This window comes from Cygnus olor, chromosome 4 (genome assembly GCF_009769625.2).
Source record: "Cygnus olor isolate bCygOlo1 chromosome 4, bCygOlo1.pri.v2, whole genome shotgun sequence".
Taxonomy (NCBI): Eukaryota; Metazoa; Chordata; class Aves; order Anseriformes; family Anatidae; genus Cygnus; species Cygnus olor.
In genome coordinates this window covers 53,965,863-53,980,855 of record NC_049172.1, presented here as the reverse complement: position 1 = coordinate 53,980,855, position 14,993 = coordinate 53,965,863, and the positions used below count along the sequence as shown (strand labels likewise).

The window sequence follows — 14,993 nt, the reverse complement described above, 5'->3', positions numbered from 1 at the left end:
GCGGCCATAAAGCACACCCCGGCACGGGCCTCAGGCGGCCGGCAGCGGACGAGCCGCCAAGCTGGGGCGGAGGCGGCCCCACACCTCTGCCCCACGCGGGCCGCCTGGCCTCGCCTCGCCTCGCCCCGCCTCGCCCCGCTCCCCTCTCCCAGCCCCCGCCGGCGAAGCCAACTCGGCGGCGGCAGCGCCCCAGAGCGAGCACCTCCCTCCTACCCTCCCTCCTCCCTTCCTTCCCCCCGGGCCGTGACGGCTGCTGTGCCGCCGCAGGTCGGCCGGGGTGGGCAGGGAGGGAGGAGAAGGGGCGCGCTGCGGGGCCGGCCGCCAGGCGGGCGGGGAGGGGAGGGGAGGAGCGGCCGGCCGGGCAGGTTTGTCGGCGGTGGTTGTCCCCCTCCCCGCCCCGCCCGGGGCCGCTGGCGGATAATTAGTGTCTGCGCGAGGCCGGCTGCCCCCGGGAGGCAGGGCGGGCGGCGGGGAGTCACGGCGTGCCCGGTTGTTTGTGCGCCGCGACTCGCCCCGGCCCCTCGGCGGAGCCTCCACCCCGCGGGCGGGCGGGCGGGGAGCCGCCCTACTGCCTGCCTGCCTCCCTCCCTCCCCGCCCGGCCGCGCTCCCCTCCGTGACCCTCCCGGGGAGCCGGGCAGGGCGAGAGAGGCGGCGGCGTCATGTGACAGCGCGGCCCGGTGCCAGCAGCCCGGGGGGAAGGCGGGAGGCAGGCAGGCAGGGAGGGAGGCAGGGCGGGAGGGAGCGAGGCCGGCCCCTCCTCACACACACACACACACACACACACACACACACACACAGAGCCGGAGCCACGGCGCCTCCAGCCTCTAGCCTCGCCGCCCAGCGCCCCCACGGCGCCCTCCGCACCTCCCGCCCAGCGTAAGTGTGTGTGTGTGTGAGTGTGTGTGTGTGCGGCAGCCCCCCCGGAAAGTTTCCCGGAGCTGCCGGAGGGACGGGGTCGTGGGGACGGGGGGGGCTCCGGGGGCTCCGCGCACCTGCCCGGCCTCCGGGGGGGGTCCCCGGCCTCCGCCCGCCCTCCCGCTGGGACGACCCCGGGGCCGCCCTCCCGGCTCCGGGGTGCGGGGGCTTTTTGGGGACGGGGGGACATGGCAGCGGCCCGGGGAGATGTTCCCGGGGGGACTCGGGTTTTGGGAAGGGGCCGGCCGAGCTCCCAGTTACGCCAGGGGATGGTCGTGCCCCTCAAAACCATGTCACCCCCCCCCCCCCCCCCCCCGCGAGCTGGCAGGGGTCGAGGTGAAGTTCAACCACGCCGCGCCGCAGTTGGGTACGGCGGTAGGAATAACGACCGCAATTTGCTTCCCTTTTTCTGGATGCCGTTCATTTATTATTATTATTATTATTATTTCTTTAAGCCTAAACGGGAACGGGAGCGTTTACTTTGGACTTTCGTCAGATGCGTGTCTCGCACGGCTCGGGGCAACCCTGGCACGGGACAGCCTGGTCCGGGGGGCGCAGGTGGAGAGAGGGGCTGGGAGCTGCTCAGGAGGGGCATGGAGGGGGGAAAATAAATAGGGACTTGCCTCGTGTCCTCCCCTGATAATTCACTTACTGTACCTGTATTGTCCGCTGTGTTTTATTTGCTTACTAGCCTTTGAAAATGCAGGAAGTGCCACTGTTTGTAGAGCTGAACTCTGAAGGTTTTATTGTTATGAAAAGCTGAATTTGGGTGCCGGATACAAGAGCTTTGAAGGCTTGACTTTATTTAAACTAATATCCATAAATGCTCATTACCTGTATTGAAAACAAAGGCTTACGTGGCTGCTCAGTAATGATTTTTTCCCATAGAATACTTTTAAGATGCACACTTTTAGTAATTGCATGAGGAACTTCTTGTGTGAGAGGAACTACATCTGGATTTGATAATCCTGCCTGACCCAGGAGAGATTTACTTCAAACTAACTTTCCTCTTGTATTTTTCAAAGCTTTTTGTCGAGTATAAATACAAAAACCTGAAGCTGGTGTGAGTGGCCTTTTTTTATTTCTGTCCAAGCAGGCAAAATACCTTTTTTCCCCTGCATGCAGTGTGGTGCAGACCACAAGGGGGACGGGGGCAAGGGCGGGGTGTGTGTGAGGAGGGAGAAGGTCTAAAGTGGTCTATGCCTTCCATGAGAAACTGAACAAAATTTCCTCTCAGTAACAGAGCCGTCAGACAGCCCTGATGTGCTGCGAGTATTTGAGCCATGCAGTCGATACCTGGTCAGCCAAAAGCAAAAGCCTTCAGATAAAAAATGATGTGAATGTGAGTGAGATCAGTCAAAGGCTCTAAGGTACTAGAGACAGGAGTTGTACGGCCACCAAGTTGCTTAGTTCCAGATACTCAGTATGAGGAAAGTAAGGAGCTGATATCATCAGCATAAAGCCTGCACCCACACATCGCTGTGCAGATGCTCTGCTGGCCAGCGTGCTCTTAAACACCAGCCATGGAAAGCCTGCAGCAGTTGTTAGTGCTGCTGTAGTGCCAGTCCACATAATTTGCTGTAACACGTTCTCACATTGGATAGCATTAGATGTCCCACCCCTGGTGTATAAATAACCAATGCAAAGCACGTAAGGGAAGAGAGTGCAATGAAACCACAGCTTTGAAGGAAAGCAAGTGTTGAAGTTACTCTAGTACATGACATCTTGACAAAATGCACCTTTCCTCTGCCTCCACCTTGAGGAAGGAGTTCATTTATCTGGCTGGGTATTTGGGTGTTTCGAAAATAAAAGCGTTTTATACACAGAAAGTCAGGTCCTGAGGCAAAGTCTCTGCATATGGCAGAGGGATGCCGAAAGCCAAGCGTGCGGTGCTTTGGACAGATGTGCTAGGTGCGCTGAACTGTGCAGGTCTTCGACCATCGAGCAGTGCTGGCCCAAAGAAGCGAGATGCTGCCTGCAGCAGCCCCTTCCTCTACAGCTGCTCCTGTGGCGGGCTGATTCCCTTGGTCCTGCTCGTGTAGGTCCTCGCTTCTGGGCTAGGAGCTGACTGCTTGGAGAAACGAAGCTCTGCTTCTGTTTAGCTACTGGCGTTCTGTCAGTCCTGTAATAAATCAATCAATCCCAGGGAAAGGCTTCGGTTAATCATCATGACCCGTGGTGTCTAAAAAATCTCGTGCTCCCTCGTGTTGTTAAGGGTGCCTGTTTGTAAATAGGGCAGGTCCCCAGCATAAAGACAGTGTTTTTCTTCACACCCAATGAACAAACACCTCCACCCACTGTTGTTGTTTTAAAAGACTCCAGCTGCTCATGAATATAGGGTCAGGGAGGGCCGCCTAAATGTTTCTCTGTGCTTTCTCCCCAGCGCAGCCAGCAGAGCTGTTTCCTGTTCTTTGTTTCAAGGCTGGGGTTTGCGTCACACATTCCAAGTGGCATATGTGGTGCTCTTTCCTGTTTCAGGCTGTTTTCTGGTAGATCGGTAGCCTCGTCCAGGCCCCTTGTCACTGCCCCTCGACTCCCAATCCCCACCCAGTGAGTTATCATGTCTCTACACACTCACGATTGCTTAAGATGCCTGTGTTATGTCATCATGAGATTTCCGAGTTAACCTTTAACGCGCACCCGCGACTCCCAATGTGCTTATGGGGGTGACCTGAAGAGCTTCGCTCCCTTTGCCGAGAACGGGTACTCAAGTCTCCAGAGAACTGGGATCCAGTTTTCTCCTCTGGCTTGCAACACCAGCCAGGCTGGAATAGCTCCATTAAAGCTGCGGAGTTACGTTGGTGTAAAAAGAGTGCGAGAAGAGAGCCCACATCTTGCAGATGCACCTTTCTAAGGGAGCTTTGGCTTCTGCCCGTACCCAACCTGGATGGCCCAACGCAAGCACTTCGTAGTTCCAGTTCATGAAAGGAATAAACATTTTCTCGTCATCCAAACTAGAAGATTCTCTGTCTCATGGATGTAATACAGAAAATGAGACTGCTGGCTAATTTTTCTTTGGAATCAATAGGCATAGCTGTCCTACGTTTTGTGTTTCTGAAGGTGCAAAAGTAATCTTTTTAGTCCTGTTCTTAGATTTGTCTTCTCCCCACAGCCTGTTACAGGCAAACATGGAGAAACATCAAGAGGAAATCCAAAAAGAGACATAAATCTTGCTGTTGCTTTGGGTCTGACTGATGAAGAGCTAAAGGACCCAAGCCAAAGCTCATTGAAATCAAGAGAAAGACTTGCATTAACTTCACTGGGCTTTTGAATCAGGCCCCTGGATGAAAATGCAAGATGGACTGTTTATTCCTCTCTGTCATTTCTGTGCTGGAATATGCATGTTTCCTGTACACACTGAAATACTTCAACTCTTCCATTTTGCTACTTTTTTTATTAATTTTTTTAAGTAGCCTTTTAATCTCTGCAGTTGCTCTTTAGGATGCTAAGGATCACTTGTTTGTGATCATTGCAGACGTTTTAAATGCTATTGTGTCTTTTAAGAAGTATCTGAAATACATGCTATGAACTTCCTCTTTCAGGGCTTAATTGTATGTGAAAAAAATACTTACTAAATAACATGCACATCCTTACGTGAACTTGTTTCTTGTCTATTCAGAAATCCAGATAACAAGAAGTGTTTGGCCGCACAGTCTTGGTAAGTCGTTTACTGATTATTTTCACATTGGTTACTGCCACTTATTTCTACATAACTATTTTTACTTAATTTACTCAATTTGCACAGGATTTCAAACATTTCATCTTTTTTTTTTCCCTGTGACAAAGGAAAACTGTTGCATTTAACTGCAGTTTGATATTGGAAACTAGCGTATAATAAATGCAGTACATTTTGTGGTTCACACCTTTTTGTATTCAGAAGTCTTACAAAATCCAAGACTGAGATTAAAATTATAATAGTTTTGTAAACCAACTTTTTAATATTAATTAGCACTGCTAACAGGAGGTCTTTTAAAGTTCCTTTATGCTGTCAGCATTGAAGCTTTGTGTTTTCATTCCAAGGCTAGTTGCTTCCAATCCAGAATATGAAGTTTGGCAGAGCTGGTTTTAGGAGAGATTTAACCCTTCCCTATTAAGTGTTGACTTGATGCCGAGCTTTCCTTTGAGGGCTTTGTAGCCACAATAGATACCTCCCAGGGGAAAGAAGTGCAAGTGTACATCAGCCAAACTGAACGATAAAGCTCTAGTAGGTTTTTAGTAGTAAACTAAGTCAGAATGGAAAAAAACAAAATCAAGTCTGCCTATCAAGTCTGCCTATCATGCAGTCAGTACATTACCAGCAAACTTCATCCATGAAGGCACGACAGAATTTCCGCTTTTAAAGAGCCTGAACTTCTTTGAGCACTGTCTCACTTGTACACCCTACGCTATCCAGCTCTTCTCCCTCTTGTTTTTTTCACTCCTGTAGATACACAGAAGTTCATCAACATTTGCCCTGTATTCAAATCCTCACTCAAATTAGTCATTTAAGCTATTATTCATAAATGTATACTTTCTTTCGTTAGGATTAGAATTCCTTTCTTCTCTCCCGTACTATCAAGAATTTTTAATCTCTCTCAAGGTTCATGAAATAATAGAATCCTTTATGTTAGAAAGCAGTATCTTCTGTCATTCTTCCATAGTAATATAAAAAGATAGGATTAATATTTGTCCTTTAAAATTATCTTCAAAATTAAGAAAAACACGACAAAAAAACAAAGTTCAGCTTGGAAGGGAAAGATTATCATACCATTCCACATACTTCACTTGTTTTCAAAAGTCTGATCTTTTATCCTTACTAGACTGTTTCTCCTTGTAAGCAGTAGCTTGAGACAGGAAACCAGACAGTAGTCTGCCCTGATAAGGGAGAATATTGTCTAATGGAGGTGCCTCAAGAGCTTTTCTTTCTCTTTCCCTTGGGTTCAGTAGATGTAGAACCGAAGGTTGAACTGGACTCCATTTTTCTTTGGCAGAAAAGACACTTTTTAGTGAGCACTGCAAAAACTTTTTTTGCCCGAAATTTTTACGTTCAAGAAATCTATTTCCTGACATGTGGCTTCAAACAGCCTGCAACAGTAATTATCAAATCTAATTGAAATACTGATTAGTCTGCTACACAGCTGATAAATGATTATGACAAAACAGTTCTAGGTCAAAGTTAGGATGTACAAGCTGCACAAAATACCAGATTTTTCAGCCTGCTTGCACTTCCGAATGAACGTAAGAGATATTCATGTCAATAAAAAGTCAAAATAGTTTGAAATTCTTTGCTATGCGAAAGGAAAGAATAAAATGTGCTGTTACATAAAAATTAGAATATTTGATTGTAGTGGATTTTAAAAAACTAGTTATTTTGATTGAAATCATTCAAGCATCTAGTTGAAGAGGCATATTAATCTTAGAATAGTGAAGGCTGGAGGAGAGCTCTTGAGGCCATTTGGTCCAGCCCCTGCACTAGGGTGCATGGCATTTTTGGAGAGCTTTTTATTGTTAAGTGACACAACTTAATGAAATCTAAACAAAATATTGCCATTTATCTTAATATTCTTTTTATGACTAACAAGTAAAGCATTCAGCTGAAAATTTTTGTCCAGGTACCGCCTTCTTTTTACACAGTATCCTAAATTTTTGAACACTTTCTGCCATTTCCCAGAGGAAATCCAGTGAATAAGCAAATGCAGGGGGCTGCTGACCAATAACATGTTCTCTTGGTGTACTGCTTCTTCATGATTTTTCCCCTGCTGTCCTTCGTGGGGTGGCTGCTCTGTTCCCTTCCCCCAGCTCCATCTCGAGGCCTTTGCTCCTTCCCCTGCTCATGCTGTCTGGGGCTGAATCTGTGTGCTGTGCTCTGCTGAGCTGGGGAGTTTCTTTGCCTGCTGCTATTTTGGGGCCCGGCGCAGTTCAGCGCTCGCTTACTTCCCATTAAAGTTAATGGAACTTCAGAAATACTTTTTTTTTTGCTGACACAGGTCTTGATGAGCAGCCGGTACTGTCAGCGCAAACACATCTTGCTAGGAGCTCTGGAAAACCCGTTTTCAACCCTTTCCAGGGACTCCTGCTGTCAGATGCTGTTTTTTTCTCTGTCAGACTGTCTTCCAAGGTTCCACTGAAGGAGGCTTCTCAGCCCAGCCCAGGAAGCCTCCCCTCCCTTTGGATTTCATCAGTGGAGAGTCTTCTGATATTATCACTTCTCCTTAATAACAGGGGAAGTCTGACTTGAGGCTCACAGAAGAAGTACCACTTTCGGGGCAACACTGTAAGTCCCAAAGGGCTTGGGCCGAAGAGCTGCGGCCACAAGACGTACGGTGGCTGCCAGATACCAGCAGTGCTGCAAAAGCTGCCCTGTCTTTGGGGAGGCCGCTCAGGCAGTGCTAATTTAGCAGATACCATTACATTATTCTGTAATTATACCAACAGTAACAATAATACCTTGATGCTTCTAGACAAAGCCTCACTGTACCACAGGGCAGCATTCCTTGCTTCCCCAGGCAGAAAGATTGAGAAAGCAAACACTCGCGCATAGTTTTATGCAGAGTGAAGAGAGGCAGGATTTATGGCCCCCTCCCTGCTATCCGCAGCTGTGCTATCTTTCAGGTCACTGCCTGTACTCCCAGGTCTGGAGCAAAGGCTCTGTGCTGCAGAGAGGATCTGTAGTTGCTGGATGTGCAGTCAGAACTGGACATCCACCCCACCCTTTCCTAGCAGGTCTGTGGGGTTGGCGGACCTTGAAGGTGAGGTACAGAGCTGTGGCAGGAGCACGATTGCTCTTCAGCAGCTGTTGTGTGGTGCAGATGTGCAGGCTGGGTGTGTTCTTCAACTGCTTTGCTCCTTTCGGCCACTGCAAATAATCTATACAAATCCTTACTGCCAGAATACAGGCTAAGTAACTTTAAGCTCTCATTTACTAATTATGTCTCTGAAACAGCAAACCATACTTTCTTATTCACAAGTTAATCACAAGAAGTACCCAGTCCTGACAGGGACATGAACCCTCCTTCTGGAGGGGATACTTCTGTTCTTAGTGGATCGTAAGTGCAGATTTTGTGATTTTTCTCATTTGCTCTTTTCACTGGACTTCACACGTGAAAATACTGAGGAACTTTGCCTGGACTTTACCTTGCACCTGTCCTTATTTGCATACAAAACCCAATTGCTTCATTTGTCTTTCTGAAGTACAGGGTGTGAGCAAAATCTTATCAAAAGCCATGTCCTGTTTGGACAAGTTGGACTGACTTGGCAGAGATCCACAGGGTGGAGTGAATGGGAGGAGGCAAGAAAGTAAAACTGGGTGGCTTGTTAGCAAAAAAAGAGAAGGAGAGAAAAAAAAAAAAAAGAAGGTGGAACGTTTGCCTACCGGATTGCAGTTAATTATTTAGTTTCAGATTACATGCATTTTAAATTCTTTTAGCCCACGTGAAAAAAAAAAAAAACTTCTAATGTAAAATAATTTATCTAATAGGTGAACACTAAAAGCCCTTATTTTTTAATACGTTTAATGTAAATATATTGTTGTTTCTTCACTGTTATTTTAAGGGTACCTCAGAAAAGAGGAACAGTATTTTGATTTTCCAGAAATTAGTTTTATTTACTAAACAGTTTGTGGGCTTTCAAACAAGCATATTATGAAATCAGTGTGTAAAGTAGAACCCAACTGTTTTTTTCATTCCTCTGTAATAGAAACAAGTAAGATTGTTTACTTTCCCTGTTGGCCCCTTCTCACATGTTTCAGGGAAAGACATAGTAAGGTTTTGACTTGGTAGGCATAATTTTACAAATAACCTAAGAAAAACTACTGTTACTTCTTACTTGAAGTAGCATGATGTATTTGTGTGTTTATTAGTGTGTCTGTAGCCATATTTCCTTGTGAATGTGGGCCAAGCAATCTCTTTGGAGCACTGTTTCTAAACACAAAGAGCATGGTTTTATGAGTTTGTTTGCAGTCTTAGGAAAGTGTCACTCTGAGCTGAATTTTAAATGACAGACCCAAAGCTGGTTTATATTGACTCTCTAGCAGCTCTATCAATTTCCACAAAGTAAGCATCAAGCTTTCTAATCTGGACCAACAAGACCAAGTGTTATACATTCATTGATTTTCCTGTCTTGAAAATTTTTCTACTTGCTATCAAATTGGGAAAGAAAAGCTCTCTCTTAAGAGTAACACATGATGAAGGAGTACTCAATTTCTGCACTATGATGCAGCAATAAAAGTAATGTTTTCTGCTACTGTTCTTAGATGACTGCATCTGAGAAAGATTGAGAATTACTTTTCACTTTTACTTGGTGCGGTACACTTTCTGTTGTCAACGGCACTCTAATTCCTGCACAGTAATTTCGAGTCCTCTCAAGAAACACTCTGATGTGTAGCATGAAGTGAAATGTGAAACAGAGGTCTTTCATGCACTTTCTTGGAGCAAAAGGAGGAAAGGACTAATTCTTAAATTGAAGAAAATCCAGTTTTAAAACTGCAAAATGACAAAATGAATAGCCCGGGAGCATGACTGGTTTCTTAGAACAAACTCTTCTCTTCTCTTCTCTTCTCTTCTCTTCTCTTCTCTTCTCTTCTCTTCTCTTCTCTTCTCTTCTCTTCTCTTCTCTTCTCTTCTCTTCTCTTCTCTTCTCTTCTCTTCTCTTCTCTTCATTCTTCCTTTCCTTCCTTCCTCTCTTCACTAAAGTACAACTTGGTGTGTCACTATCAATGCCCATTCAAACTAAAAACTGAAAGTTTCTGGAAACTTGAAAGCGAGTTTTTCCAAATTCTTCTGTATGAAGTCTGAAGTGGTGCATTTTTCTGTAAATACTCTTTATGTCTAAAAGTACCTCTTTTTTCTGTTTTCACAATGCATATATATGTCAGTGGACATGCGTAAGTGATGCATAGATACATGTGTGTACTCAGTGCGTAGATATGTGGATATATTTCTGGGGAAACAGTCTTCTGAAATGTTAGTTCTGTCCGGGAAATATTAAAAACCTGAAAAAAATAACGATTCAAAGAAAAGAAGTATGGTTGATAACCTTCTTGCAAGCATGATTAAGGTGTTAACAAAATTATCACAACTTTTAGTAAGTTGAGTCATCTTAACAGAACTGCTTCTAAACTAAAAGTACATTTTAAGTTTAAACTTGAAATTGCATTGAGCTGTTCTGTTTAACTTTCTCCTTTTTTTCTTCAGTTTGCTTTTATCAGACCTATGATTTTTCTAAGAAAAGTTATGAAGATACATTAATTCATTTTTGATCCTAATTTCTGTTATTCGGCAGATATAATTTATATAATAGAAATATACACATTTTATATTTATATTTTATTACAAATATATTGTAATATTTTTTCATAACTCTTAAAACTTTATTCATATACCTGAATAATTAATGATAGACTTGTAACAGCTCATGCCATCTTTCTCTGGAAGCATTTACCAATTTCTTGTTTACAAACACATGTGGCAGTCAATTGCAAGATTGTTCATTAGCGTAGGCTCGTTAGCTTTAACTTGAAGCAGGTATATCTTAACATTTACATTTCTGGGGAAATTTTCCAGCAACAACTACAAATCTGTTGTTGAGCCTGTAGCCTACTTCCTTGGGGTGAAATTGTCTAGATGGTGTCATCTGGCTGTATTCGTTTATTTCCAGTGCCATCTACTGGTCAAAAGTAAATGCAAGTTTTTTGTCAACATCTTAGAGACGTCAGACCACTTCCCTGCAGGGCTGTGCAGTGTACTTGTATGTGATCAGAACATCCTCACTGAACATCAGTCATATATATCATCTCAACTGGTATATAAATGCTTACCAACATCTAAGTGTCACCGAGAACAACATTACTTTGCTTCTCTTAGTTTTACTTTTTTGCTTTACTTTATGGCCCACTCCAGCAGAGATATCTATTCTCTTCCTGCACAGTATCTTTCCAAACTGACCAAAGATATGTAATACAATAGTTAAGTGATGACGTGCTTTATGCTAAATACTTTTTTTTCAGGCAGTTCACGATAAGCTAGAATTGGAAAAGTAAGGTTGAACATTGTAGAAAAAACAACTGAAGCTGCACAGAATACAGCCAGATTTTTTGGAGTGTTTTTCCTTTGCATAGTTAGCAGAAATTATTGTTGAATTGTCAGCAAATCTATTCTCTTGGGAAAATAACTTAAGTTTTTTCTAATGTTAAGTTATTGTAGCACGTTGAATGTACCTCTCCAAATTAGTCCTGATTTTTAATCATCTTTCTTTTGTGTTGATTTCTGTGTCATTGCATATGAAGGTTTTGGCTTTTCTGTGAGGACTTTTAGGAAAGAGATTCTCTCCAGACTCAGTTCACTATATTGTCAGCTATACAAGATTATTCTGAAGTTAAAATCATGATGGGAAATGTATGGTCTAAACAGTGATGTGTTTACGCACTGACAGCTAATGAAAGTTGATATACAGACATGAACAATAAAAATTCACATCAACTTTCATTAAAGTGAGCAGATGTCCCTTTATTTCAGTGGTGAGTGGGGAAGAATAAACTTAAGATAAATTATTTTTTTTAATGAACCTCTGTCAAATATTTAAGAAACTGTGTTAGAGATGGATAAATACAGACATTTCCCTGGCGAATAGTAAGTTCTCTACAATTCAGAAAGTTGAATTGGGGCTTTCCTGCAGCTTTCTAACACATTGTCTTTCTTGTGTAGGCCGGGACATCGCAGGCATCAGAACAGGTGAATAAAAAAGATGCTAATGTTTGACCCAGTCCCTATCAAGCAAGAAGCCATGGACCCTATTTCAGTGGTAAGACTTCTAAAAATATTTTAGCCATTGTAATGACTCTGTAGTTTTTCCATCTATAAATTTATACCAAGATTTCTCCAAGCTTTGGACTAGTCTAGGAAAGGCTGTGAATCTGTATTTTGATATTAGGGCAATAAGACTCGTAGTGTAGGAAGACTTTTTCTGTACTTCATGAATTTGTTGTCCATAAATGACCTGCAGCTTTACTTCTGCTGGTGTTCCCATCCACAGAGCAGAGGAGAGAACATCCAAGAACTCCTCACCCACACACTGCAAATACAATCTCTTTAGGTCATGCTGCTGATGGAAGTAGGTTGAAATTAAGCTGCCAGACTTCACAGTGAATTGGCAAGAGCCTGTGGTTTCAGTGTTACACCTTTGAACTAAATGAACAGCTTCTCCCCATCCCATTTCTCTTTCTCTCCTGGTCTTGACCACATGTGCCTAGGGCTAACTCAGTGCTCTAACCAGCAGAAAATTAATCCTGACAAAAAAAGTAATGCCTTTTTTCCTGGGTATGCTGGATTAATTATCTTATGTGTAATCAGATGAGAAACAGTGTAGGAGGACTGGAGAAAAAGAAATGGAGATGTGGCTTTTTGATTGGGTTAATTTTCTGTCAACTTGGTATATAGGGTCAGCTCTGCAAAATGTTTGATAAGCAAGAGCAACAGGAACGTGTAGCTGGGAAGGGGACACTGATCTATGATGATTTAGGGTGCCAGGGAACTACAACCTTAGGAAGCAGTTTCATCTATACTTCACCTATTCAACTTCAGGCTGCTGCTGCTGCTGAAAGATTGTTTTTTTTTATCCCTCTTTTTCAGCTTTTTGCTCCCACTGTCTTCTTTGTATGACATGAGGCTATTGTGTGGACACAGAATAACTTGGATTCTTTGGATCAGCCCCTTGAATGGTCAGAATTGCTAACCCACCAAAAATACCCCCTTTTTTTTTTTTTTGTCAGATCAGGAAACTAATCTGATTCACTCTGCAGCTGCTCAATGCTAGAGCAAGGGGAGGGGGAAGGAGAAGGGAACCGGACCTCCTCTTTCAGCAGTAGCCTGCAATAAGATGAGATTAAGTGTGACATGAAACCACACCCGTAGAAAGGCTGATCAATTAGAAGTGTGAAGTCAGTGTGCATAAATTAGGGTGCATTAAACTCATTAAACTCATGCTCTGACTGGTATCTCTCAGTGAAAAGTTTGTTTCCTGTTTTATTTAAAATGTAGAATAATCGCCGTTAAATTAAATACATCTGTGAGCACTCTGATTTCTTTGGTGCTACTAATGACAGTTCTTGAGAGTTAAATTTTACATTCATTTTAAAATTAAAATTTGACTTCCATGGGGTTTATTTACTTCTGAGCAATGATAGAAAAATAATTGGCCTATTACTGAGGGTGTAAGCATATTGACAAATTCCAATATTTGGGTCAAGAAAGAACCTTAGTATTGATCAGTCTGTCTGTGACTTCAATCACAGTTATTGCATGTCCTTAGTAAGATTAGTGGTGATTATCTATGATTATCTAAGGATGTTTTATGGTATCTATCAAAGGCAGAAAGTGGGCCACCTGTACAATAAAAATGTTAATACATGAGTAACAGAAAATCACTATAGAGACACCATGAGCTGTCTTTTGTACACATCTGCCTTCGTCTCCCAAAAAAGGTTCTGTAGTGGCTTGGGATGATGCACGTGAGAGGCAGGAGATCCTGCCCCAGCATCCTGGGCAGGGTCAGTCCCTCAGAAGGCTGACCGGGAGAGGAGTGAGCCTTCTCTCCCCCAGAACAGCGGGTGAGGGAGAACCTGCAATGGGAAGAATAAGGGCACGTTCCCAACCATGATGCACTTCAGGACTGTAGTTCCAGATGTTGTGTATTCTATGCCGCGTGCTGCTTACACCTCAAAGGTGTGATTGGACCTCTGGTGTCATCTTGGGCATCCTCTTAACTCAGTGCTGTCACTCTCAGCAGCTCCTAGAGGCTATTTGGAGCATTTTACCAAATGCGTATATTTTCAATTACTGCATAATACAAAATAAAAGCAGGAAAGGAAGATTTGGGGGAATGGGAGCCTTTCCTGAGAAAGTTCAGATGAAAGGACATTATTTGGGTTTCCCTCATGGAGATCACTCAGGTTTGCCTCGAGCTGAGGAGTGAGTTTGTTCCAGGTTCTGTACAGACACAGGCTGTTGAGCCCAAGCCCTTGAGGTCCTGCTGGCTTCCCCAGCACTTCTTGGTCATGTAGCTTCCCTGGTGCCCTCCTGCCAAGGCTGCCCAGCAGGAACAGCCTTTAAAGGCATGGCACGGAGAGAACATAGGAAAGGCTAGCAGCCATAGCCAAGTACGTTAGTGTTGTTGACCTTCTTTTGAGGAGGTAGAAGGAAAGACAAACTATTAGTGTCGTTTTTTGGAGGTGTTGAGCATAGGATTCAGTTTAACATGGGCCGACATAACTCAGTTTCAAAATCAGGATTTGGATTGTATCTGTCATTCCAATAGTATCATTAGAGGTCAGACTAAATGAAGCCCTTTCGGAATGATTGGTTATTTTACCCGAGCATACACTGTCTGTAGGTATAAAGTCTGTCTTTAAAAAAATCCCATTAGTTGGGGTGGGAGAGGGAAACAAATTATAGTCTTGACTCCACTGTATTTCAGGGCGTGTGGCTGAAAGGATTAACTATACTTCTCAGATGACTGCAGCTCGCACCCACGGCATTTCATCACTCTACCAATAACTCATGCTATTTATTGAATTGAATTATTGAATTATTAAACACATTTTACGATAATTCTTAGTGAACTAGTGTCAGAGTCATCTGAATCCTACCTAAATGTTTTCTGTGAGGACTTTTTAAACATTTGGACAAGCACCAGTGACCATTTAGTGAAAGAAGTTCCTTTTCTATGTGTAACCATCTTTCTTTGAATTGAAATAAACAGTTTTCTCTGCCCCTCCATCAGTAAAAAAGAAAAACAAAAAACTTGTTTCACCCCTTTTTAAGGCAAAGTGCAATGTGCTACATGAGGGATTGTGGTCTTAACTTGTCTACTAGCATGCTTTTTCATTTATTAGCTACTCTGGACTAAATCCTGTTCATTCTCTTCCGTGATACTGATTTGACAGCTTGTGTAAGTATGTAAGCAGGTTCTTCATCTGTTCCTAGTTTTGTAAAAGTCTGGCTAGACTACGGTTAAATTCATGGGGTCGTGTAGTTTGAAAAAGACTTGATGACTTTCTTCGAAATCTGTTATCCTGTACAACAAACAATATGTTTTACTGTGGCAG

The 14,993-nt window shown here is 43.5% G+C and overlaps 1 protein-coding gene across 1 annotated transcript in view; it reads left to right on the top strand.

Annotated features, from left to right (window-relative positions):
- Positions 1 to 583: 583 nt before the first annotated feature.
- KLF3 (Kruppel like factor 3) overlaps positions 584 to 14,993 on the top strand; it is a 28,533-nt gene continuing 14,123 nt past the window's right edge. The window contains exons 1-3 of the mRNA XM_040556783.1: positions 584 to 877; positions 4,536 to 4,574; positions 11,596 to 11,692. Coding sequence (XP_040412717.1) covers positions 11,636 to 11,692 — 57 coding nt within the window. The 5' untranslated portion in view covers positions 584 to 877; positions 4,536 to 4,574; positions 11,596 to 11,635. The remainder of the gene's footprint in view (positions 878 to 4,535; positions 4,575 to 11,595; positions 11,693 to 14,993) is intronic.